Source organism: Aquarana catesbeiana, linkage group LG03 (assembly GCF_042186555.1).
Source record: "Aquarana catesbeiana isolate 2022-GZ linkage group LG03, ASM4218655v1, whole genome shotgun sequence".
Classification (NCBI taxonomy): Eukaryota; Metazoa; Chordata; class Amphibia; order Anura; family Ranidae; genus Aquarana; species Aquarana catesbeiana.
In genome coordinates, this window is record NC_133326.1 from 165,888,335 (window position 1) to 165,914,762 (window position 26,428).

A 26,428-nucleotide genomic window follows, 5' to 3' on the forward strand; every position below is an offset into this window, starting at 1 on the left:
AAAATATTGCTTTTTTTTCAAAATTTACGAGGTGATCAAATACCATCAAAAGAAAGCTCTATTTGTGGGGAAAAAAAGGACGTCAATTTAGTTTGGGTGCAACGTCGCATGATCGCGCAATTGTCAGTTAAAGTGACTCAGTGCCGTATCGCAAAAAGTGCTCTGGTCAGGAAGGGGGTAAAGATCTTTCTCAAAAAAATTATAAAATTGTATATCATTCAAGGTATCATTCAAGGTGCGACAGCATCTAAAGCTGAAAAGTGGCCTAAGTAGAAAGGAGGGGAAAGTGCCCTGTATTTAAGTGGATAAATAACACCTCAACCTTGTAGGCTATGGGTAGCCACCCAAATAATAGTGTGCAGAGAATGCCAGCAATATTTTTTTTTCTAATGGAAAGAAATCTTTCTAGCAACCTTAACTATCTTTTCTAAAACTGGATGACAAATTCTGCTATACTAATACTAATCAGGAAAACTCACAGATTTGTTAGCTGGTAATTAAATGCCATATGCTCACATTAACACATAGGAAAGTTGCTAATTAATGCAGCCAATGTTTGATCCATGGGTAAATACCTAAAGTCACAGAAAGGAGTGCTAAAATATGTACTACTGGAAGAATTCTCCTGAATTAGAAAATGCAATTAAATGTATAATTTCCATTGCTAGTAGAGACAATCTAGACCCCTAACCCGATGTACATGTTACACATTAAATATGCATGTAGCTTGCCACCCTTACGTCCTGATCACACCTTATGTTGTGTAATTACATTAACCAAAATGTGTACAATAGGACCCATTCTGAAAAGTACCTAAGGAATTAATAGTCTGCGTTGACAGCTTAGCTTACAATCATACTCATGTTTCAGATATCGGTTGAAATTCGCATTGTGAAGGGCAGCTGTAAGTGAGCATCCTGAAAGGCCTGTTAGGCCTTTCAGGATGTTTAGTTACATAGTTACATAGTAGGTGAGGTTGAAAAAAGACACAAGTCCATCAAGTCCAACCTATGTCAGGATTACATTGTATATCCCTGTATGTTACAGTCGTTCAGGTGCTTATCTAATAGTTTTTTGAAACTATCGATGCCCCCACCGCTGAGACCATATCCTTGCAGTACCTCTACGTAGTTTATGGTTAAACCCCTTTTCTTCTAATTTTAATGAGTGGCAACGTGTCTTGTTAAACTCCCTTCCGCAAAAAGGTTTTATCCCTATTGTGGGGTTACCAGTATGGTATTTGTAAATTTAAATCATATCCCCTCTCAAGCATCTCTTCTCCAGAGAGAACAAGTTCAGTGCTCGCAACCTTTCTTCATCCAGACCCTTTATTAGCTTTGTTGCCCTTCTTTGTACTCCATTTCCAGTACATCCTTCCTGAGGACTGGTGCCCAGAACTGGACAGCATACCCTAGGTGCAGCCAGATCAGAGTCTTGTAGAGTGGGAGAATTATCGTTTTATCCCTGGAGTTAATCCCTTTTGAATGCATGCCAATATTCTGTTTGCTTTATTAGCAGCAGCTTGGCATTGCATGCCATTGCTGAGTCTATCATCTACTAGGTCCCCCAGGTCCTTTTCCATCCTGGATTCCCCCAGAGGTTCATCTCTTGTTGTATAGATTGCCTTCATATTTTTGCCACCCAAATGCATTATTTTACATTTTTCTACATTAAATCTCATTTACCATGTATTGCCCACCCCATTAATTTGTTCAGATCTTCTTAAAAGGTTTTCACATCCTGAGGAGAAGTTATTGCCCTGCTTAGCTTAGTATCGTCCGCAAATAGAGAGATTGAACTGTTTACCCCATCCTCCAGGTCATTTATGAACAAATTAAATAGGATTGGTCCCAGCACAGAACCCCATGGGACCCCACTACCCACCCCTGACCATTCCGAGTATTCCCCATTTATCACCATCCTCTGAACTCGCCCTTGTAGCCAGTTTTCAATCCATGTACTCACCCTATGGTCCATGCCAATGGACCTTATTTTGTACAGTAAACGTTTATGGGGAACTGTGTCAAATGCTTTTGCAAAATCCAGATACACCACGTCTACGGGCCTTCCTTTATCTAGATGGCAACTCACTTCCTCATAGAAGGTTAATAGATTGGTTTGGCAAGAACGATTCTTCATGAATCCATGCTGATTACTGCTAATGATACCGTTTTCATTACTAAAATCTTATATATGACAATTGCGCGGGCATGCAACGATGTACCCAAACAAAATTGGCGTCCTTTTTTTCCCACAAATAGAGATTTCTTTTGGTGGTATTTGTTCACCTCTGCGGTTTTTATTTTTTGCGCTATAAACCAAAAAAGAGCGTCAATTTTGAAAAAAACATAATATTTTGTACTTTTTGCTATAACAAATATCCCCAATTTTTTTTTAAAAAAGCAATTTTTTTTCTCAGTTTAGGCCGATACTTCTGACACATTTTTTGGGTGATTTACAATTATACAGTGATCAGTGCTATAAAAATGCACTGATTACTGTATAAATGTCACTGGCAGGGAAGGGGATAACACTAGGGGGTGATCAAGGGGTTAACTGTGTTCCCTGACTGTGTGTTCTAACTGTAGGGGAAGGAGACTTACTAGAGGGGATGACAGATTGTGGTTCCTAGCTATTGGGCACTCACAATATGTCTCTCCTCACAGAACAGAACAGGGATTTGTGTGTCGGCCATGAGCATTGGCACCCCCGCAGTGCAGCGGGTGTGTGCCTCTGGCGGCGTGCGCGCAACTCTGGTGGCGTGCACATGCCTGCTATTCTGCTTAAAGGAGCTGACGTATAGCTACGACGGCTTGCGAGATTGTGCCGACCTGCTGCAGTATAATGACGGCGGCTGGTCGGCAAGCGTTTAAAGAATTTCTTGTGATTTTTTTTGCTCTCATCCACTATGTGTCATTCGTGGTCTATCTTAGCTACCCTAATTGCACCCTTACATTTCTTGTTGCATTCTTTATAAAGTTTGAATACTGACGATGATCCCTCAACCTTGTATTTTTTGAAGGCCTTCTCTTTTTTTTATATGCATTTTTACATTGGCGTTAAGCCACCCAGGACTTTTGTTTGCTCTTTTAAATGTATTACCCAATAGTGATTATAAGAAGTAACCAGTCATAAAGCTGCTTCACTTCATTGTGTGTTATTGCAAGAATGTGCAGGAGTATCCCTTTTTAAAGAAACAAAATAAACAAAAGTTTTTTTAAATACATTAAAACGATTCCGCTAACTAATTTAGGAAGCAGCAGACACGTTGTAAATGCCTATATCTCAATAAAACATGTTTACAACAGTTTTAACCCAATGCATGTAGAGATTATCTGTTTTTGTTCCACGTTATATTGGCGTATTTGCTCATTCTTAAACTGATACTATACTAAAATATCTAACATTTAGCACAGTTTAATGTGACATGGCAATCAGAAAAAATTTAGAATTCCTCATTAGAAGCAGCAGCACACCTCCTCTGATATCTTCTCCATTCCTGCTTCTAACTAATGTATTACCTTGATGGTTACAACAAAAAGTGTTTGTACAAGGAAGAAATAGGTGAAAGAACAGCTGCACAAAAAATTGGTTTTGGGGCCATACACTGAATGAATTCCAGCCTGCTTAGCTATTGTAGCTATTGTTCTTTACGAGTGCCATGGAACCTGCATCACATGAGTCCAAGCTCTCCTAGGTCAGTTCCTTAACAAGGTAAAAACACCCAGCAATTGTATGCCCTTTTAATGTCTAAAAATGAATGGAAACATTTTGGTTCCGTTGTAAAAGTAGAAAGTGCAAAATAATTACAAGGGTCTTTTTAAAATGTGGATCTAAGCAAATCCACTTTGTCGGCAAGGGTTGATATTTACAAGCTGCCCATCATCTTGGATTTTGGATCCCTTGCTACTTAACGTGTTGAGGTCCCCATTATGGTAAGATATGGTAGTATAGCATTTTCTCATTGGTAAATGGTCCCAAAAAGAATAAAAATGTACAGTTCTTCTTTGTCTCCAGTTCAGAAACATTAGACTGACAGTGGTCCTGGTACAATTCCGTTAAGCAAATGTTTAGCTAGTTCACAAAGCAAAGTTCATATACAAAGCCTTGAAAAAGTATTCATACCCCTTGACATTTTCCACATTTTGTCATGTTACAACGAAAAACGTAAATGTTTTTCTTCTAAGATTGCCCTGTATTTGGCTCCATCCATCTTCCCATCAACTCTGACCAGCTTCCCTGTCCCTGCTGAAGAACAGCATTCCCACAACATGATGCTGCCACCACCATGTTTTATGGGTGGGATGGTGTGTTCAGGTTTATGTGCAGTGTTAGTTCTCTGCCACACAAAGCATTTTGCTTTTAGGCCAAAAGGTTCAATTTTGGTCTCATCTATCCAGAGCACCTTCTTTCACATGTTTGCTGTGTCCCCCACATTGCTTCTCGTAAAAATGCTAACGGGACTTCTTATGTCTTTCTTTCAACAATGGCTTTTTTCTTGCCACTCTTCCATAAAGGCCAGATTTGTGGAGTGCACGACTAATAGCTGTCTTGTGGACAGATTCTCCAACCTGAGCTGCTGATCTCTGCATCGCCTCCAGAGTTACCATGGACCTCTTGGCTGCTTCTCTGATTAATGCTGTCTTTGCCCAGCTTGTCAGTTTAGGTGGATGGCTATGTCTTGGTAGGTTTGCAGTTGTGCTATACTCTTTCCTTTTTCGGATGATGAATTGAACAGTGCTCCGTGAGATGTTTAAAGTTTGGGATATTTTTTTTATAACCTAACCCTGCTTTAAACTTCTCCACAACTTTATCCCTGACCTATCTGGTGTCTTCCTTGGCCTTCATGATGCTGTTTGTTCACTAAGGTTCGCTAAAAAACCTCTGAGGGCTTCAACCAACAGCTGTATTTATACTGAGATTAAATTACACACAGGTGGACTCTATTTACTAATTAGGTGACTTCTGAAGGTAATTGGTTCCACTAGATTTTAGTTAGGGGTATCAGAGTAAAGAGGTCTGAATACAAATGCATGCCACACTTTTAAGACATTTATTTGTAAAAAAAATCGAAAACCATTTATAATGTTCCTTCCACTTCACAACTGTGTGCCACTTTGTGTTGGTCTATCACATAAAATCCCAATAAAATACATTTACTTTTTGGTTATAGCATGACAAAATGTGGAAAATGTCAAGGGGTATGAATACTTTTTCTAGGCACTGTATGTGTCAATATATGTGTCAAGAGAAATTTGAAGGCAACATGTAACAGGCAACTGTAACATATGTGCAACAGTTAAATATTGCTGACCTATTTGGCTTCAATGCTTTGACACACAGACCGAAAGCAGTATGCAGTGAAGAATTCTGGCACTTCACATACTTGTACTGTCTTGCAAACTCAAAGGGAGCCTCTCAATTCAGATAAAAGCACTATATTTTCGGGAAAAACAAATAAAGCCATAAACTAGCTGCATAGAAAAGGGAAAGATTTCTCATGCAGGGAATGGTCATTGTGATCTCTTGGAAAGTATTTTGTTTTGGACTGGAATTAGATGCAAGGCGGCTCTGTTCACATGGAAGCAGAAGAGCACTTAAAGCAGTGTTTTTATGGGCAGCATTTGCTCCATGCTGAGAAAAGTCATAGAAGACAATAATCAGCTGTAGTCAGAAACACTGCAGATAGCATTTGGCCAGCCACACCTCTTGTACAAAGCCAGGAAATGGGAACCATTTGACCATTTGATTCAGTACACACTTTTAGACCCCGCATCTGTTGGGTTCTTGGCAAGCCTTGTTTTATATTTTTCGGTAAAATACTTTAACTCCAAAATAGATGACTAAAATATTTGTCTTTGTCACATTTAAAGTAAAGTGATCAATACTTACCTTTCCACGGTCCCTCGCCAGCATCGACATCTTCTCCTGTGTGCTGGTTTTCAGACATTTTTCTTGGCCAGTGCAAAATGACGTCACTTCTTCGCAGGCGCTACTCATTCTGGCACACAGTGATCAAGCCAGCCACTGTAAGCTTAACTGTGCATGCACAGCTCAGTTTACATTTCGGGGATTGCTGTGAGCAGGGAGGTGAGTGTAGTTTAATGCAGAAGAGACATTGCATATCTCTTCTGCAATAAAAAGCCTGCCTGCTCACAGTATGTAACAGTAGGACTTTAGTTACGCTTTAAGGCCATATGTGTATACTGCCAAAGATAATTGTCCATATGTGATCCACACAACCAATTCTGCTCTAAAATTGTGCTTTTATTAGGAAAAACACAGTGTACAAGTCACTAATATACAATAGTACTTTGACACATTTCAGCCTACATGGCTCTAATCTTGATAAAGCCATGTAGGATGAAATGCGTCAACGTACTATATCTGTAACTTATACACAGTGATTTTCCTAATAAAAGCAAGGTTAAGAGCAGCATTGGTTGTGTGGATCACTTTTATGGACAATCAACTTTGGCTCTGCGACTGTAGATCAAGCACCCAAGAGTTCTACTAATGGTGGGTTGTATGGGTAGCAGCATTGGACTCTTCACTAACATTATTGTGTGAATGCTGCACATTTGTTTGGCACACAAGATATTTAGCTTCTATTTCAGTACCATGGACAGCCATGCCACTTCATCCTCATTGCCTCTCGAGGCCTAGGCTAAAAAGATTTCTTATTAATTGCCTTAAATTAAAAAGTTAATGCTCATTGCCTGTTGAGTCACACAATTAAGGGCTCAGTTACACTTGAATGTTTTAATTTATTATTAGCGGGAAAATTAACCCCTTGATAACAAATGTGTGATATAATGGAATCTGTGAAGATTATTTACCAAAAATAAGCCAGGACAATTGAAGTGCACCTGTGTTCACTTAAAATAGCCACTCATATGCAGCAGAATTTCCTCTGCAAATATTGAATATTTGGATTGGATATTTGAAGTGAACATACATCTACTTCATATCATTTTACTGAATCATCAGCATTTTTTTAAAATAATTGATTGAACGGATCTTATGAATCTTATGTTGCTTGATCACTTATAATCTCTACTACAGAAGTGCTCTAAAACAATCAAGTCATCCAATTTGTAAAACTCTGTCCAAAAAAATCCAGAAACATATTTGAACTGGTTCAGCATACACAAAGCAATACAACAGTTGTATTTCATATTACAGATGCTCCTCATTTAACGACTTACCTGTTTAACGACCACTCTGACTTACGACCAGCTCTCCCCACTTAAACAACGTGCTATACATCACTGTATTGTACAGTACAGAATTTTCGTTTGTGTACTATACTTATGCAAATTAAAACAACGTTATTGAGCTGGAGTTTTGTGTTTAGACCTTTATTTCACAATACAGTACAGTACAGTAGTTAAGAATGCTTAAAATATTGATTACTTGTGGCTCCTCATTTAATGACCAATTTGTTTAACAACCTGTTTGTTGGAATGGAACCTGGTCATTAAGTGAGAAGTACCTGCATATCATACATCTTGATATGTTACAAGGTTTGATGGTTTCTTGATCTTTCTAAAACAAACTTGCAGATGCATTCAAGTGGGATGTTGACAAACACCAACAAGCTAGATTCTAACCATGTACATATTATATTCATTTATCTGACTTTGTTATAACAAATTCATTTTTGGCATCTGAGGGAGTTCGCCTTTTTAATGAAGAAAAAAAAAAGGTCTTTCAGCAGATAAAAAAACACAAAAAAAATTAAAATACAACTCTGCTAAAATAATTTGCACAATAATAAAAATAAATATGTGTGCTGAAAAGTCTCGCGGGGGAAATTTCTGACTTCGTAGCAGTACTTCAAAACTAGCTCTGACAGCCTGCTCATTAACAATGAATTGAATTTGCATGCCATTTAGAGAATGGAAGGAATAAAATCATAAAAGGAAATTCAGACGACTATAAGTATTAGAAAAACAAACGGAAAAAAAAAAGATTTCAGTTAGAGTTAAATGTGTATAAATCGGTGGCTACCCATTCAGTAATACAGTATAAGGACATGCAAATGCTACCACTGTTTCACTAAACACACAGTATGTACTTCTGGTAGGGGTCTGCTGTCAATGTTCAGCTGTGGTGGCCTAGATTCCAGTAACTTCTATCACCACAGTGAAAAATAACCCACTGATAGCTCAAGAGCATCTGTTTTATCTCCAATCTATTCAAGATCATTACCAATCAAAGGATTAGCTCTTTGAACACAATGCAAAGACATGCTGGTAGGTTAATTGGATCCTGTCTAAATTGGCCCTAGTATAGGTATGAATGTGAGTTAGGGACCTTAGATTGTAAGCTCCTTGAGGGTATAGGGACTGATGTGAATGTATAATATATATATGTAAAGCGCTGCGTAAATTGACGGCGCTATATAAGTACCTGAAATAAATAATAATAAATAAATGTGTACTTCCTATTTGAAGCATTTTTCAAGACATGATGTTTAATCACCTTAGGAAAAATGATCATCTAGGACAAGTAAGGGAGAGTGAAAACTGGATATCATACCACATGTTTAACCACTTGCTGGCCAGGCCTTTTCTGGAACTTTTTTGTTTAAATTAGTATTTTTTGCTCGAAAATTACTTAGAACCCCCAAACATTATATTTTTTTTATAGCAGTGAAGAACCTAGAGAATAAATTGGCGATCATTGCAATATTTTATGTCACACTGTATTTTGCGCAGCAGTCTTTCAAATGCAATTTTTTGGGGAAAAATACAGTTTTATGAATGATAAAAAAAAAAAAAACACTGAAGTTAGCCTAATTTTTTTTGTATAATGTGAAAGATGATATTACTCAGAGTAAATAGATACCTAACATGTCACGCTTTAAAATTGCGTGCGCTCATGGAATGGCGACAAACTACGGTACTGAAAAATCTCCATGAATGACGCTTTAAAAATGTTTTACAGGCTACCAATTTAGAGTTACAGAGGAGGTCTTGCACTAGAATTATTGCTCTCACTCAGACGTGTGGTTTAAACACTGTTTACATATGCGGGCGCGACTTATGTATGCGTTTGCTTCTGCGCACGAGCACAGAGGGACAAAGCTCTTTACTTTTTTTTATTATTTATTTAACTTTTTTTTTGCCCTCACTCGACTTCCTGCCCAGGAATCAGAGAAATCGGATCGGTTCCAGGCTTAATGACGGCTCAGGTAAGCTCAGAAATGACCTCTGGGACCACTTTTATCTTGTAGAGAACCACCCACACTACAAAATTATACCAGGATTATGGCAGCTGGCTGCTGCCATAAAAACAGTATTTAATGTCAAATTAATGATGTAAATTGTACAGTGGGCGGTCCACAAGTGGTTGCTACTATCTCATTCAGAAAACCGCTACCTTGTATCCTGCTGGTCTCAAAACAGTACAATGTAAGCATGCCGATATTGTACATTTTCAATGGAACACAACATGTTCTTGGGAGCTTACAAATTATTTTTTTAGGTTAAATTAATCATTTAAGAATATTTTGCCATTAATTTACTGGCCAGAAGAGTATGCTAAAGATTTAAATATTACTAAGACCTATATCTTGAAGTTTTTAGTAGCAAACTCCTTTTGTATCTTTATTTTGAAATGTTTGAGAATTAATAGCATTAGGTTGATCATATGCTATACAAAGTAATTGTACAACCTCTCTACAATTTCTTTCAGCTTTACCAAAACTATGTAATACGAGGACCCTTTTTAACCACTTGCCGACCAGCCGCCATCATTATACGGTGGCAGGTCGGCTCTTTCCCGCCATAGCAGGCGTGCGCACCTGCTGCATGGAGGGGGACCTGATGCATGTGGCTGGCGGCTGTGATATCCGCTGGCCACCCACGATCGCGGGAGAGAGAATCAGAAGGGGGATCTGGCAATGTAAACAGACAGATCCCCATTCTGACAGGGGAGGAGAGAGAGATCTGCTGTTCCTAGTGATTAGGAATAGCGATTTCTCTCCTCCTCCAGTCAGTCCCATCCCCTCACAGTTAGAAACAACTCACAGGGAACACATTTAACCCCTCGATCGCCCCCTAGTGTTAACCCCTTCCCTGCCAGTGACATTTACACAGTAATCAGTGCATTTTTATAGCACTGATTTCTGTATAAATGTCACTGGTCCTAAAAATGTGTCAAAGGTGCCTGATCTGTCTGCCGCAATATTGCAGTCCCCTTGTGCTTCTTCAACCAGAGTGCAGGCATTTTTATAAAGGAGGTGTGTTACTGGCCTGATCACCAGGGGTAAACAGAGGGGGAAAAGCCTACAAAAAAACAAATTCATCTACCACATCTAATGATTTGTAAACTGATATATTTTACATTTTTGGTTTTGGGCTTAATACCACTTTAATGTTCTGAGTCCATACACACACAAATAGCTGTGTTTGGTATTACTAAGGATTAACAGTTTTATAGTCTTGGCCCTTTTACACAAACATTATTTCACAGTAAACTAGAAAACCAATGAAGTTTCATAAGTAACTCATTGAAATAATGTAGGAGATTGTTTGCATTGTATACAACATAGCAAATGGCTGGGCCCTTGGAGTGCAGAAAATGAAATCCCTTTAAGCATTATATTACATTTCTTAGAGTCTATGGTGATTTGTCTCTGCTTTTTAGTTATCAAGGTTGTACACTCATTGTTGTACTGTGATTACAAGAGCATGTCATTTATTTGTTTGTCTATTTATATTATTTTATGTTATGGAAAATACAACAGAAGGGTTTGGAATTCCACAAGGTGGTTTTATTTTTTGGCATTCCCAATAGATTTTAAAAAAGCCAAATTGCTTAGCCAGATTGCTTAGCATGCGAGATGCTACATGTACCTAAAATTTCATTTTTGGACAGCCCCTTTGATGTGCTGTAATGTGATGGCCAAAATCACTTGAGATTAATACAAATGAGGTTATTAAAGCTCAGGCCATTTTAGGATTGGCAGGTTAAACATGCAATCAGATCACATGAAACAGTAAGCAGTGTTTAGTGATTTAAAAAGGTAAATTTCATAGATTTGCATTGTTTTCCATTTTATGACTAACCGCATCTTATAGTATAATCAGTAGTTGAAGATTTTCATATAACAGTACAATCAACAATAATTATTGAACCTTTAACCTAAAAGAAAAGACATGGGTAAAAGTGATTTAGCATATCCTTTTAGATACCTCTTATGATTCGGTAAATTAGCCTTGAAGACTGTTTGGAACTAATGATATATCCTTTCACAAGGTGCACCATTATAGTCCTTAAGGATGCAGTTTGATAGTGCATGCATAGGTAAATGTGATATGATGCGAACAAATCATTTCATGTGTAGCCCACTTACATTAAGCAATACATTGCACATTAAGCCTGTACATCATGCAATTTCTTTTTTTTTAAGTTTGGCAAGTAGAGAAAAAAGGAATTCTGGTTGATTTGTTTGATCCAGACCATTAGCCAAAAAAAAATTATGCCAGTTCAAACCTCAAAGGAGTTTTTGACAAAGGAAAAAAGTAGTAAAGTTGGAGGCTACAAACTGGATCCATCCTATTAACACTATTGTAATTTGTCATCTGTGTAGATAGTTCATGCAGTGCAAGCACCATGACAAGCACGTTAAAGTGCTGAATTTGTATCCCACAGTTTAGTTTCAGACAGAAAGCTAATGATGCAATTACTGTAAGAAATCAAGAAGCCTTGTATACCCATAAGCTCCTGGGCACGTAGTAAACAGTTACTACAATTTCCTACTTTCTGATGTTTAAAATGATGCATTAGCAACAAGTAACATAGAAATGGTGATTTCAGAGGCCCCATGTTGTGAACATTGCAAATCTTCTTTCCTATGATATACTTACAAAGTCAGCAAAACTAACTGCTGGCATACTTCTATGCTGTAATTTCAAGGGGTAAAGAAGAACTCCAAGAACACATGCAATTCAGTTTTAAATACACAAAAGCTGTTTATCTGTGGTTGCTTAGAACTGAATAAGCTAGGAGGAAAAATAATTCAAATAAAAATGTGCCCTAGAGTAGGAAAAGAAAGCTGTCTCAAGTAGCATGCTGCTGTGACCTCACACACATTGCTTAACCACTTCAATTCTGGGCACATTGCCCCCTTCCTTCTCAGGCCTTTTTTCAGCTTTCAGCGCTGTCGCATTTTAAATGATAATTGCACAGTCATGCAACACTGTACCCAAACAAAATTTTTTATCATTTTGTTCCCACAAATAGAGCTTTCTTTTGGTGGTATTGATCACCACTGGGGTTTTTATTTTTTGCTAAACAAATAAAAAAAGACCAAAAATTAAAAAAAAAAGTTTTTCTTTGTTTCTGTTATAAAATTGTAAATAAATATGTTTTCTCTTTCACTTATGGGCACTGATGAGGCTGCACTGATGGACACTGATAAGGTGGCACTGATGGCCACTGTTGAGGTCACACTAATGAGGTGGCATTGATGAGGTGGCACTGAAGGGCACTGATTATGAGGCAGTAATATGTAGCACTGATGGGCACTGATAGGTGGCACTGAAATACAGCACTGATGGGCATTGATAGGTGGCACTGATGAGCACTGATAGGCAACACTTTTTATTTTTGTCAAGATAACTGGCTGCACAAGTCATAGCCACTATGTCTCCTTCTCAGCACATAGCCCCAGGGGAGGAGGATGGAGATAGTCTATCTCCAGAGGGCCCTAGTATCCTCTGTTTGGGTCATTGCTCCTAGCTGTGGTTCCTTGTCTTCCTCCTAAAACAATGCTTGCCCTTTGGCTCCTCAGCCTTTCTCCTACTTATTTAGTGATAATGTCTGATTTCATCAGCAGAGTTTCATTCCTTTCAGAGGAAAATAGATAGCAGGGTTCACAAGCAAGTCCCATCTGTCTCCCCTCTTTGGTCAATTTCTGACCTTGCTTTGGCTGCAGACACATTTTCCCACTCTTAATCTGAGGAATCATATCAGAATGCGTTTGTCAGGGCTGGGCTCAGCCCTTCCTTCTCTGAGCTGGCCACTCAGCTGTCGGCTAATTGCCAGCTCCTATCTCTCCACAGTTACTTAGCTGTTGATGAAATCCTGCTTGTCAGTCCTGCCTACTTAAGCCGTCCAGCCCAGAGAATCTCTGTCTTCACCTTACTCAACATCACAGAGACTCTCTCCTGCATTCCTGTTTAAAGACTTGCTTGGCTGACATCCCTTCTGGCTCCAGATCCTGCTTGCTGTTTTACTACGCTCATCTCTGGCTCCCTGATGTTTGGCTTGTCTGACAATCTGTTCCAGTTCCTGAACTCTGGCTATGTTTTGACTACGTTTGTTCTATTAACTTCTATTATTAAACAAGTGTGATTTAACTGTACTTCTGTCTCGGTCTGATTTCATGGTTTCTGACAGTAGGCGAAGGCCATGAATTCAGAAGATGCAGTCAATCCACTTGTTGGTAATATTTTTTCCAGATTGGATGAGCAAGCTCACCGCATGGATCAGTTTGCAGTCGCACGGCTCACCTGGAATCTCCCACTGTGGCTGCTCCTGTACAACCTGTGTTGCAGGCTATCCCTGCTGTTGCACCAGTCTCTGTGCAGGCACCCGCCTCAAGTATTACCTCTATAAGAGGTATGTTTGGTTCCGCTCTGCTTCCCCAGTGATTTGGGGGCAATCCAGTCCAATGCAGAGGGTTTCTCAATCAGGTTAAGATATACTTTGAGATGCTGCCCCAGGCATTTCCCACGGACAGAAGCAAAGTAGGTTTTGTGATATCTTTGCTTTCTGAGAGAGCCTTGGCCTGGGCAAACCCTCTATGGGAGACGCAAAAACCTGTTGTCTTGCGTTACCCTGAGTTTGTGCCTCCTTCAAAAGGGTATTTGACATTCCCGTATGCTCCGCTTCTGCTGCTAAGTGCCTCATGTCCATCAAATAGAGTACGAGAACTGTTGCTGACTACGCCATTGAATTCCATACTCTGGCAGCAGAGGTTGCTTGGAACAATGAGGCCCTCATGGCTGCTTTTTTGCATGGTCTCTCAGGTTCCATCAAGGATGAGATAGCAGCTCAAGATATACCCACTGAGCTGGAGAAGTCACGCCATCCTCATTGACTCCAGACTCAGAGAAAGACTATCTGGGGCCGCAAAATAAGCCAAACAGTCCTTGGAGCAATTCCTACGTTGCTATATTTCTGACCATCATAACAACTGGTCAGACCTATTACCATGGGCATAGTTTGCTCACAACAGTGCCTTGAAGTCTGCTTCCTGATTAACCTCATTTATGGCGAATTATGGTTTCCAACTCTCCATGTTGCCTGACTCGTTTGTTCCGTAGAGTATTCCTGCGTTAGAGGAGCATCTCCGTGGTCTTTGTTCCATTGGGCACAAGTCCAGGAGGCTTTGTGACATGCTAATGATAGGTACAGACTCCATGCTGACCGCAGATGCCTGCCTGCGCCTTCCTACCAGGTTGGGGACAGGGTCTGGCTGTCATCTCGCAACCTCTGACTTCGTGTTCACTCATTTAAGTTCACACCTCGGTTTATTGGGCCTTTCCGTATTCTTCGCAGAATTAATCCAATGGCATACCCATTAGACCTTCCTTCTAATATGCGTATTTCGAATGTATTTCATGTTTCCTTATCAAAATTTTTGGTCTGCAACTGCTTTACCACCTCTGTGCCATGTCCTCACTCTCTACAGGTTGCGAATCATGAGCAGTATGAAGTACAGTCCATTGTTGACTCTCGTAGGTTCCGTGGGCACATACAGTACCTGGTGCATTGGAAAAAGCATAGTCCAGGGGAACACTCTTGGGTCTCATCCTCGGATGTACATGACCCTGTCCTCCTCCGTGACATTCATAGATTTTTCCCCTCAAGCCTGGTGGTCCTCCGAGGGGGAGGGATCGTTGAGGAGGGGGTACTCAGCTGTCAGCTAATTGCCAGCTCCTATCTCTCCACAGTTACTCAGCTGTTGATGATATCCTGCTTGTCAGTCCTGCCATCCAGCCCAGAGAATCTCTGCCTTCGCCTTAGTCAACATCACAGAGACGCTCTCCTGCATTCCTGTTTAAAGACTTGCTTGGCTGACATCCCTTCTGGCTCCAGACCCTGCTTGCTTTTTTACTACGCTCCTCTCCGGCTCCCTGACGTTTGGTTTGTCTGACTATCCGTTCCGGTTCCTGAACTCTGGCCATGTTTTGACTATGTTTTTTCTATTTACTTTTATTCTAATTCCATGATTTCTGACAGTGTTGCCTTTGGCTGAAATTTTATAAAAAGGTAGGGATATAATTTCTACCCTAATTTATGCTGTGCACTCTTATTTAGCAATAGAGAAATCTGAGTCTGCTTACCCCATGGTCTCCCACATAAGATCTTTCCAATCCATTCTTTTTAGAGTGCATCGGATACAGTGAGTGGCCTCCCTCTGGAAAGCTATTTGCTCCTCCAAAATGTTTTGCTTAGCCATATCCTACCCTATTCCACACAAAAAAGGTTCCCTTTAGTGGATGTGGTCATCTTGTATCTTAGCAAGATACTTATGATGCCTGTAGGGGATAATTTTGTGTTCAATGATCCAGTGGACAAAAGATTAGAGGTCTCTTTAAAGCGGGGTTCCACTCAAATTTTTAACTTAATCTTACCCTCTTCAGTTAATTGCATAGATGTTGAAATGCCACACAATTTTTTTTTCTATCGCTGTAATTACCTTTATATTGTACTTTATTGTGGCACTTTCTGTCTCTCCTCCCATGGGAGTAGGCGTGTTTATTGCCTTTCCCCAGTGCCGCACTGTCTCCTGGGAGCTTAGTATCAGGCTTCCCAAAATTTAGTGTGGAAACAATGATCATGCGCGTGAACAAGCTGTGAATGAACAGCATTCACCGCATCCAGGAAATCAATGCTTGTGGGATTCACATGCCCACAAGCAAGATGGAAACAGCCAGCATCACATTTTTTAAGTTATTCTTCAGTACGAAAACAGACAGAGGTGGAAATATTACACCCAAACTGTGAGTATTATTTTGGGATTAGCAAAGTGTCTCAATGACCTAAAAAAAAAAAAAAAAAGATTGGTCGCCGGACTCCCGCTTTAAGGCCATTTTTACCTTGGCAGGCCCTGCCAGGCAACCTGCTATTGCTTCCATGGCTGTATTGCCAGAGCCTTGCTGTCTGGACTAAGTGCATAGGAACCCTAGCTCTATCCTAATTGATCTCTATACATTAACAAGTAGCTTTTTTTATGATGGATACCCTCTGCCAGATCTCCAGAATGAGCATTCTCTGTGTCCATATGTGGAGGATCCTTTGATCGAAATGCTGGTCAGTAGAACTGCTGTGCAAGAAACACTTAGATTGTAGCCCTTTGAAGGAAATGGTTTACTGGGTAGACCTTCTACTCTTGAGGTTAGGAAAAGTTTTTTTTCATCCCTGTTAGGCTTCTAAGCCTGCCGAATCTGGCTCTAGGCTCTTTTTCCAATAAAGGTGTGCTTACTTATCAGAGTGGGGAGAGATCTGTTGGCTCTCTCGGACGTCTGATTCCTGACAATCTCAGATGTTTGGATCCAATCTGTCATTGTCAAAGGCTTCAATCTCAAGTTTCATATTTTGCCTTCTCCCTACATCATGCTCTCAAATTTGCCTCTCACTCTGCAAAGACAGGTGGATCTTCTTGCTGCTGCTGCTGCTGCTCTTGCAGGAGTTCATTGACCTAGTCCCAAGCAAGGAATGCGTTCAAGTGCTAATCAAACCTAGTCACAGTTCCCAAATCATACAGAGGTCCAATAAGGATCTAAAACTTTCAACTTGTTCCTGCCAGTTCAAAGGTATTGCATGGAGTGGATCAGGGCTGTCATTGGCTGTGGGATTTTCTGACTTCAGTAGACACTTGCAGAGTTTTGCACATTCCCATGTATCCTACTTATCAGTATTATTTGCGTTTTGTCGCTCTTCTCTTTGGCCTGTTTCTGGGCCCCTGGATTTTCACCAAGGTGCCCAGTCTTAGCTCTGCTCCATTCCCTGGGGAGACATGATGTGGGTTACCTGGTTGTTCTCCTGGTAATGGATCAGTCCTCCCTATCCCTGTTATACAGACAGTTCAGACTCTGCAGAGCTTTGGTTGTATTTTTTTTAATATTCAAATGTCATTGCTGGAACCAAATCGCTGATTAGCATACCCGTCTCAACCCTGTCCAGGATCTTCCTCATACTTTCTCAGTCATCTGCATCAGAGTGCATCAGAATGCTTGTAACAAAATGTATTCACTCAATGGATGTCTAACACTAACTGCACTAAATTTAAATTGTATCTGAAATGCAACTTCATAACTAGTGTCATTCCAGTTTCATTTGCTTAGAATCTTGAGCAAAATCCTTTGCTTACAATTTTATTTGCAACACATTAAACCTCATTTATAAAACTGTCTAAATAACTGACACAGGCAGTGTTATGTATTCAGTATCTTACTTTTGTTTTTCCATAAAGGGAAAAGAAAAAGAATTATCTGCTATCTGCTACTATTCTTTACTGAGAGACATACATGGGTTGCCATTGCTGATCTGCTTCTGAAACTGGTAGTTCCGTGGCTATTATTATAATGCTCTGGCTTCAGGTACTCACCCTGAACAAGCACGCAGCAAATGAGTTCAGAGTAAGTCAAGTCTACATAATCATTTTGTTAAGTGACTTAAAGTACTAATCCCATTGAATCAGCATGACAGCCAGGCAACTAGCATATTCAAAAGTGTTCTGCAATGCAAGCATATTTCTCAGTATAGGTCTCCTTTAATTCACTTGTTAAGATTTCTTTAATTTGCTTGTAACATTTAGCTGTAATTGCGTGGGCGTGAGCAAGCTATAATTGTTCCTGCTATTGTTGATTGTAGAAACGCCCCTTTAGTTTTATAGCCCGATTTATGCAACAACTGTGATGTTCTGCATATGAGCAAATACTTATTATACATTGAAAAATGCTATTTTAAAGGTTACATTTTAAATGGTGTTAGTGGATAGTAATTGGTAACACACGATAGGTAGCATTTGTGCTTGAAAAATACCAGATAACCCATCATTCGCTTTATCTGCAGGTAGCTGTGTGCTGTACTTTCATGTTCCCCACATAATTTCACCTAAGAATGGCTGCACAAATGCCTCAGCTGTATACTTTGGTTTTGAAAAATGCTGCAATTATTGTGGCTATTAATATCTCGGCTATAACCTCCTGTGACTCTGGGAACAAAGCTTGTTCTGTGATACCAGATAGAGTGTATCATAAGGTCATATTTGATATGTGTCTAAAGTTTCAAAGTATGTGTAACTCCATTCCTGAGATTGCTATGAAAGTATTCACAATTATCCATGATGTTCTTCCTTCCAGCTAAATTGGGATCCTAACAAAGACAGAATGATAGCTGTTGCTGCCAGCAGGCACTACTGCTAAAGAGAATGGCTGCAATTAAAACGAAAAAGCTTTTCCTTTGGTCATAGGAGAAAACAGTAAATCTTTGCTAAATCAATGAGCATTTCCAGGGGCTTTTCTACCATGATAACAATACAAGGAAATATATTTTGATATAAAACGCAGAGTCCAATGGTAAAAATGCCTGTCTCTGAGGTAGGAAACCACAGAGCAAGCATTAATGTAATGAGTATACACTGTCATGCTTATATAATTTTATTCTCAGTATACTTAACTACAGATAAAGGCTCTGGTCACAGTTGAGGTGTATTACTTGCTGCTTCATCTATTACTGAAAAAAGCTGACCATACACAGAAAAATATCTCTAGAAAGGATTTAATTTTTTTCATTCAATTATTTTTTTTTACAATTGTGACAACCTTTTAGGGTTCCTAACTCAACCCTTCCTTAAAAAATCTAACAACTGAGCGTATATGAGTTTATACAGTCTTAACATATGACATCGGTGATGTTTTACTCGTACATGTATATATGCCCTCTTACTGAGCTTTACCTAATTTATCTGAACCTGATTCTGCTTTAGCATAAAAGATATGGGTCAGAAATAAATTAGACGTGAAAAATTTTAAGCTCCTCAGTTGCCTGGTCTCATATTCTCTTGAAGGTTCATGAGACTGTCAAGTAACAGAACCCTGTTTTTAAAGTATATCTAAAGCAAAACTTTCTTTATTTTGGATAGAGTAGGGAAGCGCTAAAACCACTTACCAATGTGGGATGAAGCCTCTCTTAGACAGTTGTTACCAGAAGAAATATTTCCATTGGAATATTTAGCCTCTATTCCTGTTCTGGTGGCAACTTAATGCAGTAGTAAACCGCAAAAAAAAATCGAGCCCCAGGGATCGAATACTAGCACAAAATGACAGACTTACCCGGAAACGAAGCCCTCCAGTGGCACCCTGTCACCGTTGAAGGCACTTCCATCTTCACCCGGTCCTCTTTCCAGGTATACGGGCTTTGGCTTTCTGATTGGTTGAACCAGCGATGATGTCACTCACATGCTTGTGCACAGGAGTCACTGTTTACGGCACGGCTTTGAAGGAACAGCACAGGATTGCCGTTCCTTCAGAGCCCATGTGCCAGTGACGTCACCAGCTGCATGTAAATATATTTATGGTACTTATAGGTAAGCCTTATTAAAAGTAAAAGTCAGAGATGCGAGTTTACTCCCACTTTAAGATTTTGGATTTACCCATCACTTTCTTTCCCAGTGACGTTGGTGATCAAAAGAAATAGAGAGACTGAATCTCCCAATCAGGGACACAGAGCAATAAACCTCTAATCCCCCACCACTCCACACCATTTCCAAATTTAAAAAAAAATGCCATTAGTTAAACTTTAAGACGAATGTAAAAACCACATGGTTATGTTCTTTGATGCGCTTAGGCACTTGGAAGCTGGAAGGCAGTTGGGCTGATTTACTAATGGAGTTAGGACAATGCAGTTCACACAATAAGTTCTGTGGAAAGCCAATTCCTGTTTATTTATATGTTCTGCATGATTGGATGGTCCAAGTGAACAAGAATTTGCTTTTCGCTTAACTGGATAAAATAAGTGAATTTATGATATGCAAGTAGCCTCAAAAGGTGATTAAGCCTCTCCTAAAGGTAAAATAGTTCACTTTTGGTCTAAGTGTTAAATTCACCTTTAGGAGCATATTACATGTTACATACATATTTAACATGTAACATGCTCTTAACCACCTACCGCCACCTGCACTCTCCACTGAGTGTCAGCAGGTGGGGGATCTTCTCCATGTTCTGTCGCAATTTAAAACAGCGTGGCTGTGCGGCACTCCTCCCACATGGCCATGTCACTCCTCCCACATGGCCATGGCACTTTACATGCAATCTGTTGATCAGGGGGTGCAATGCTTTACAGGATGCAATGTAAAAAAAATATTAAAATCTGTGCATTTATTTATTTATTTATTTTACAAAAAAGTGAATTTATCCTTTGCCCATTCTGCTCTGTTAAATAAAAGTCACACTATTGTAATATAATTTTAAACAGCAGACATTATTATATTAAAATGATATTTTAGAGTAAATTTATGGGGGTGCACAAATTATGTAATTGTTGTATATGGAAAATTTCAGGAAAATGCATTTTTTCAATTTTTTTTTTTTACCATTTATTCCCAATATAAATCAAGAAAATAAAAATATATGATAACAAATTTGCTACCAAATTTAATCCCTAACTTTCCATCCAAAGATGTATAATATGTTAGCGTAGACCAAAAAACCTAAATGATATAATACACTGAACTGAGATATTGCCAAAACAAGAAAAAAATATATTATATCTGAGAAAAAGGCCAAGGGACTCAAGTAGGTACATTTTCCATGTTTTGCAAGGGTTATAAGAAATAAGAAGTAAAGGGAAATCTTTCCAGTCAAGCACAGACAGCAAAATAAGGCCTCACAGTAGTCCTAGCCTTGCATGCTTCTTTTTCTTTTTACAGGTAATTGCATGCAAATATGTTTTACACAGTAGTCCTAGCCTTATTATTCAAAGCTGAACAGACAAAAAGTCCACAACTATACAGTAACTCCACCCATATTTCAGTGGTTACAAATCACCAGCAAGCCAGATTGGAGGACTTACTGCCCACCCCTGTGTGCATTGATTTATGTACTTGAACATCTAAGTAAAGCCACATTTTTTTAAATGTATGCCTAGTTATAAGGTGTTTTATTAATGTTGCTGTTTGAGTTTATTTACTAAAATGCAGCTTGTCCCAGCCTTAGAAATAGCAACTTTTCTTTCTTAGTCTGAGATGAATGTATTGGGAAGAACAGCAGCTTCTTATCACGCTGTGAGCTGTAGTAGCATCACAGAAAAAAAAATAAAAAAGGAAGAAAGAAAATAAATGCGAAATAAAGAGTAAGCATTTGCCTTCCTGGGACCTGTGTAAAGCACAAAGCTAGGCTCACATGATCGCAGCTGGTTTTGATGTGGTAATGAAGCATTGATCACAGGAATAAAAAGATGAAATGGCCTTTGCTCATTCATTATTTTTATCTTCTAGCTGTGGAAGACAGAAAATTGTTCATAGGCATGGTTTCGAAGAAGTGTAACGAGAACGATATCAGGGTGATGTTTTCTCCATTTGGTCAAATAGAAGAATGCAGAATCCTACGGGGACCTGACGGACTGAGTCGAGGTGAGTGTGCCATCTGTAAAGAACCTATGCTTAATAGTTAATTAGAGCAGTATGTCACAGGCAGCAGATGGGATGTGCCAGAGGTCAATCATGATGGCCTCTCATGCCATGTAGTTACCCACATTTACTTTCCACAAAGATGGAAAGAAGTAATCACTTTTATTTGTAAAGTCAAAGGGGGTCTCTATGGGAAGCATGACTTGGTGAGTTATCTATTACAATGCAACATGGTCACAATATAGCAATTTATATTCAGTCACTTGCTTGTAAAGAGATTGCAGCTCTTTAAAGGAGTTTTCCAAATGTAACATTTATGACTGCAACACTTACAGTATTACCAGCACATAACATTTTCACTTATTAAGACAGTTTAATTCATTGCTTTCAAACATTTTTGGGATTTGCAGGCATTGATTTCAGCTTCTAAACCCTTTCTAAATTAACCCTTGTCATGTAGGGCTATCTGGGAGTCATAATTGTAAATATTTTTAACATCTGCCTCAAGCGAAATTTTAGCCACCAATCTCAGGCCTTGCTTTCTTACAAATGTAAAAAAAAAAAAATCTTTTTTTCATAAGGAGGAAAGTGTTGTGTTCCCTTTAAATAACATTTTTGAATGCATCATTAGGCATTATTAGTGATATTCCTAAAGCCATTTAGGAAATGGGAGTTAGTAAGCTACTATTTCTTATCCCTATTTTAAAAAAGTAAATTAAAGTGTATGTAAACCCTAACAATGAACTTCTCGTATTTGCTCTCTTTTGGTCTAGTAAATATACAATAGCAAGCATGCAATACATGCAGAAAATACCTGTTGATCCTGCCAGATGTCTTGTGACTGGATCACTTATTTTGCTCTATGTCCTTACTACAATCTTATCAATTATATCGTCCTCAGCTTTTGTGGACTATAAAGCACTCTTCCATTATATTATGCAGAAGAAAAGAGGAGATGTGTTTTTCAGTTCTGTCCAGCGTTACAATGTGGCCCCTTCAAAAACAGACAATGTGCATTGTCACTCTATAACAGAAAGTGTGTTACTGGAAGGATCTTCGGGTAAAAACAAAGGGAAAGAAGGGAAGAAAGGTAGAAACAAAACACTTTTTAGCACACAAAGAGTAATGGGAAATCTATAATTCTGAAACTGTCTGTTATTCTAAAATATCTTCTGTAATGATATGTTCATTGAAGGCCACTATTTTCTTTTCACGTTACTCTTAGGGGCATATTTATAAAGCAGTGCATACAACTTTCACCAAACTTTCATAGTTGATAAATCAATAACTGTAGTATAAAACACATATACCTGTAATATTCACCTGCAGTGAATATTTGGTAAAAGTCAGATTTGCTGCTTTATAAGTATGCGCACATTCATTGATGGCCCTCCTCATGTTCCTCTTTGCTGAATATGTCCGTCTCACATTTCCACTTTCATGTTTTCTTTTCACTATAAATCTTTATTTTGAAACACTATAAAAGATACAAAGAAATAAGGCACAATAATCATAGCTTGCAACTTTGCATCAATAACAGTAAGAACAGCATAGTAATTCAGCCATGCTGTAGGAGGGCAACTTTCCCAAAAATTGGAAGAGCTTCTAGACAAAAACAATAGTGTAAACTAACAAACTATACACACAGGACAGTGAGTTACAATGGCATAATACATCATAGATTGAATAGTAGTAAACAAGAAATGTGAGGATCCCTGAGAACTTGGAGTTTATATTTTAGTCATAATGGGGCTCTAGGTCCTAAAGAAGGAGGTGGAAACAAAAGTGAAAAATGAGGTGAAGTTAAGAGACTGGAACACTCTTCTTGTCTGCCTATGTTTTCAATGTATACTACTTAATTGCTTGTTTAATTTCTCTGTGAAGTAGTAGCTCCCAGCATTTACTTCATCAGCCACCCTCTTCTATGTTTTTTAACTAAGCCACTAACTTTCTGGCATATAACTCCAAATAAAACATTTGCAGCATATTGTTGAAAAAGGGTTTAGCTGCTCCCTACTACCCAACTATTACAATCATGCATCCGGTCTCTGCTCACCTGCTGCTGTCACAGCCCCATCCATTATGCATCTGCTTCTGGTATACCTCATTTCCTTTACTCACTTGTTGTAGCCACCTCCCAAGACAGTTAATTTTCAAACAGCTCCACAGTTGACATGTGCTTACCCTAAGCCTAAGGGTCAAGCATCCGCCTGAACCAAAGTTTACTTCACTCATTGCCAATGTTTCCTACCCCTGTTGAAGTAGTAAGCTTCTCCTTTCCCATACCTGCAACTCAATCTAATTACCTTATCAATTATGCCAAAAATAACCTTGACACCCTTGTAGCTTCAGCTTTGTCATTTTAGTCCTGCAGAACCCAACTTTGTCCTGAAAGTCAAAAAAACACATCTCATGTGACATTTACAGAGCCATGACTGATGTTTAAAACATAGCTTGCCACCACCAATTATTGTGAATAAACAAATACATTGGGTACACAATATTTCTGTGTCCACCCATGAATGGATTGGTGTTTAAAACTCTTTAGGAAGAGTTCACCAAAGTATAGCAGACAGTTTTAAACTCACTTCCTAGTCCAGGCTGTTTGCCAGTGCAAGTTCTTTCTTGTTTGGTTTCTTCAGCACAACAGTTCTTGCAGGGAGATGCCAGACCTAGACACACAATACCGATTTGAACATAAACCTGTTTCCTGGACAGATGCAGTCACAGCTTATCCCTAGAAAAAAAATATAAATGATGAGAACAATTAAAAAGGGCTTTATTTATTTAAATGAGAACATGATATCTGCCTTTGAGCCATCTGAGCACTTTTGTTGGTGCAGATAACTCTGGTGCAGAGAAAGGTTTCAATGTTTTTACTGAGCATTGCTCATGTTATTAGGAAAAACATCAAGGTTAAGGTGTTTGTAGAACTTCCTGGGATATTCCTGCCTCAGGCACAATATCAACTATGGTACACTATAATACATTGTGAAAAAATCAGTACAATGATGGTTTCTTATGACATAGTCCAGTGGCAGGCAACCCCGGGCACTCATGCATGCTGAGTGGGATGATTAGGGCTGATCTATGATGAGACGTATATGAACCAAGGCCAATCGGAGATCTGAAGTGTATAGATTGGGGTTAATTAAAGGCTTGAAGGAAATGAATTTGGGTTGATCTGAGGCCCAAAGTGTATGGATTTGGGCTGATCTGAGGTCTGAAGGGTATGAATTTGAGCTGATCTGAGGCACGAAGTGTATGGATTTGGGCTGATCTGAGTCTGAAGTGCATGGCTGTCGTTAGATCTGAGTTCTAAATTGCATACTTAAAGCGTAATTCCACTTTTGTTGAGAAAAAAAACATTCCCCTCTGGGTGACCAATGTACATTGCAAGGATTATAACAAACTTTGTTACAGATTCCTACCTTTTGTTATTCTGAAGAAATCCCTGTGTGTTTCTCTGTGCCTCTGTTCTGAGTGGGTCTAATGGGAGTGGTTTCATAATTAACTGTCAGGTGTGGAGCTACAGGGCACTAATGAGAAAATCTGCTGTGCCTGCATCCCTTTAGATGGGTTCCTATTGAAAGTATCTCTCAAAAAATGAAATGTTTGTTGCAAGGGATGCCTGAAATCTGACTTGCATCTTAGGCAGACTTCTGGGGAAATTGGTGAGCCTATCACACAAGCAGGAAATTATGTCTTTGGGGAATGGTCAGTACACCATGTGTACAGAAAACTCCAGGTAGCTATACTGCAATTCTCAGAAAGTTACATTGGCTGCAGATTGAAAAGGAAAGGTAATTTTTAATAACATTCAACTACAATATGATTAGTGTCGCAATAATATGTGCTATCGTATTTTTTCTTTATTTTCTATTTTTTCCCCATGAAAGTGGAGGTACTCTTAACACTGGATACACACTATATAATATTCTGTAGATTTTTTCCTTCAGATTTACCAAAACTATATAATATGAGGTCAAACCTTAAGACCCCATACACACTATACAACTTTTATTGTCTGATTTCCTTTAGATTTATCAAAACCATGTAGGGCCTACCTGATTGCATACAAATTTAAACTTTTATGCCGCGTACACACGGTCGGACTTTTCAGCTACAAAAGTCCGACAGCCCATCCGACAGACTTTCGACAGACTTTCGACGGACTTTTGGCAGACTTTCTAACGACCGGACTTGCCTACACACGATCACACCAAAGTCCGATGGATTTGTATGCGATGACATACACCGGACTAAAATAAGGAAGTTAATAGCCAGTAGCCAATAGCTGCCCTAGCGTGGGTTTTTGTCCGTCGGACTAACATACAGATGAGTGGATTTCTGGGTTCGGTGGAGTTACGACGTAAAGATTTGAAGCATGTTAAAAATCTAAAGTCCGTCAGATTTGCAACTGGAAAAGTCCGCTGAAGGTCCGGTGAAGCCCACACATGATCGGATTGTCCGCAGGATTTGGTCCGTCGGCATCCGTCGGACAAGTCCGGTCGAAATGTCCGACCGTGTGTACGCGGCATTAGACCCCATACACACTATTAGATTTTCTGCAGATTTTTGTCTTCAGATTTACCAAAACCATGTTGCGCAAGGGCCTGTCTGATTGCATACAAATTGAAACTCTTAAGGGTTGACCTCCATATTAAAGTATCTCACAAAAGTGAGTACACCCCTCACATTTTTGTAAATATTTTTTAATATCTTTTCATTTGACAACACTGAAGAAATGACACTTTGCTACAATGTAAAGTA

General features: G+C 39.1%; 1 protein-coding gene across 27 annotated transcripts in view; it reads left to right on the top strand.

Annotated features, from left to right (window-relative positions):
* CELF2 (CUGBP Elav-like family member 2) overlaps positions 1–26,428 on the top strand; it is a 785,403-nt gene that overhangs the window by 604,639 nt on the left and 154,336 nt on the right. For all 27 annotated transcript variants that reach the window (XM_073619453.1, XM_073619451.1, XM_073619452.1 and 24 more), the window contains one exon: positions 21,524–21,658. In XM_073619453.1, the coding sequence (XP_073475554.1) occupies positions 21,524–21,658 (135 nt within the window). The remainder of the gene's footprint in view (positions 1–21,523; positions 21,659–26,428) is intronic.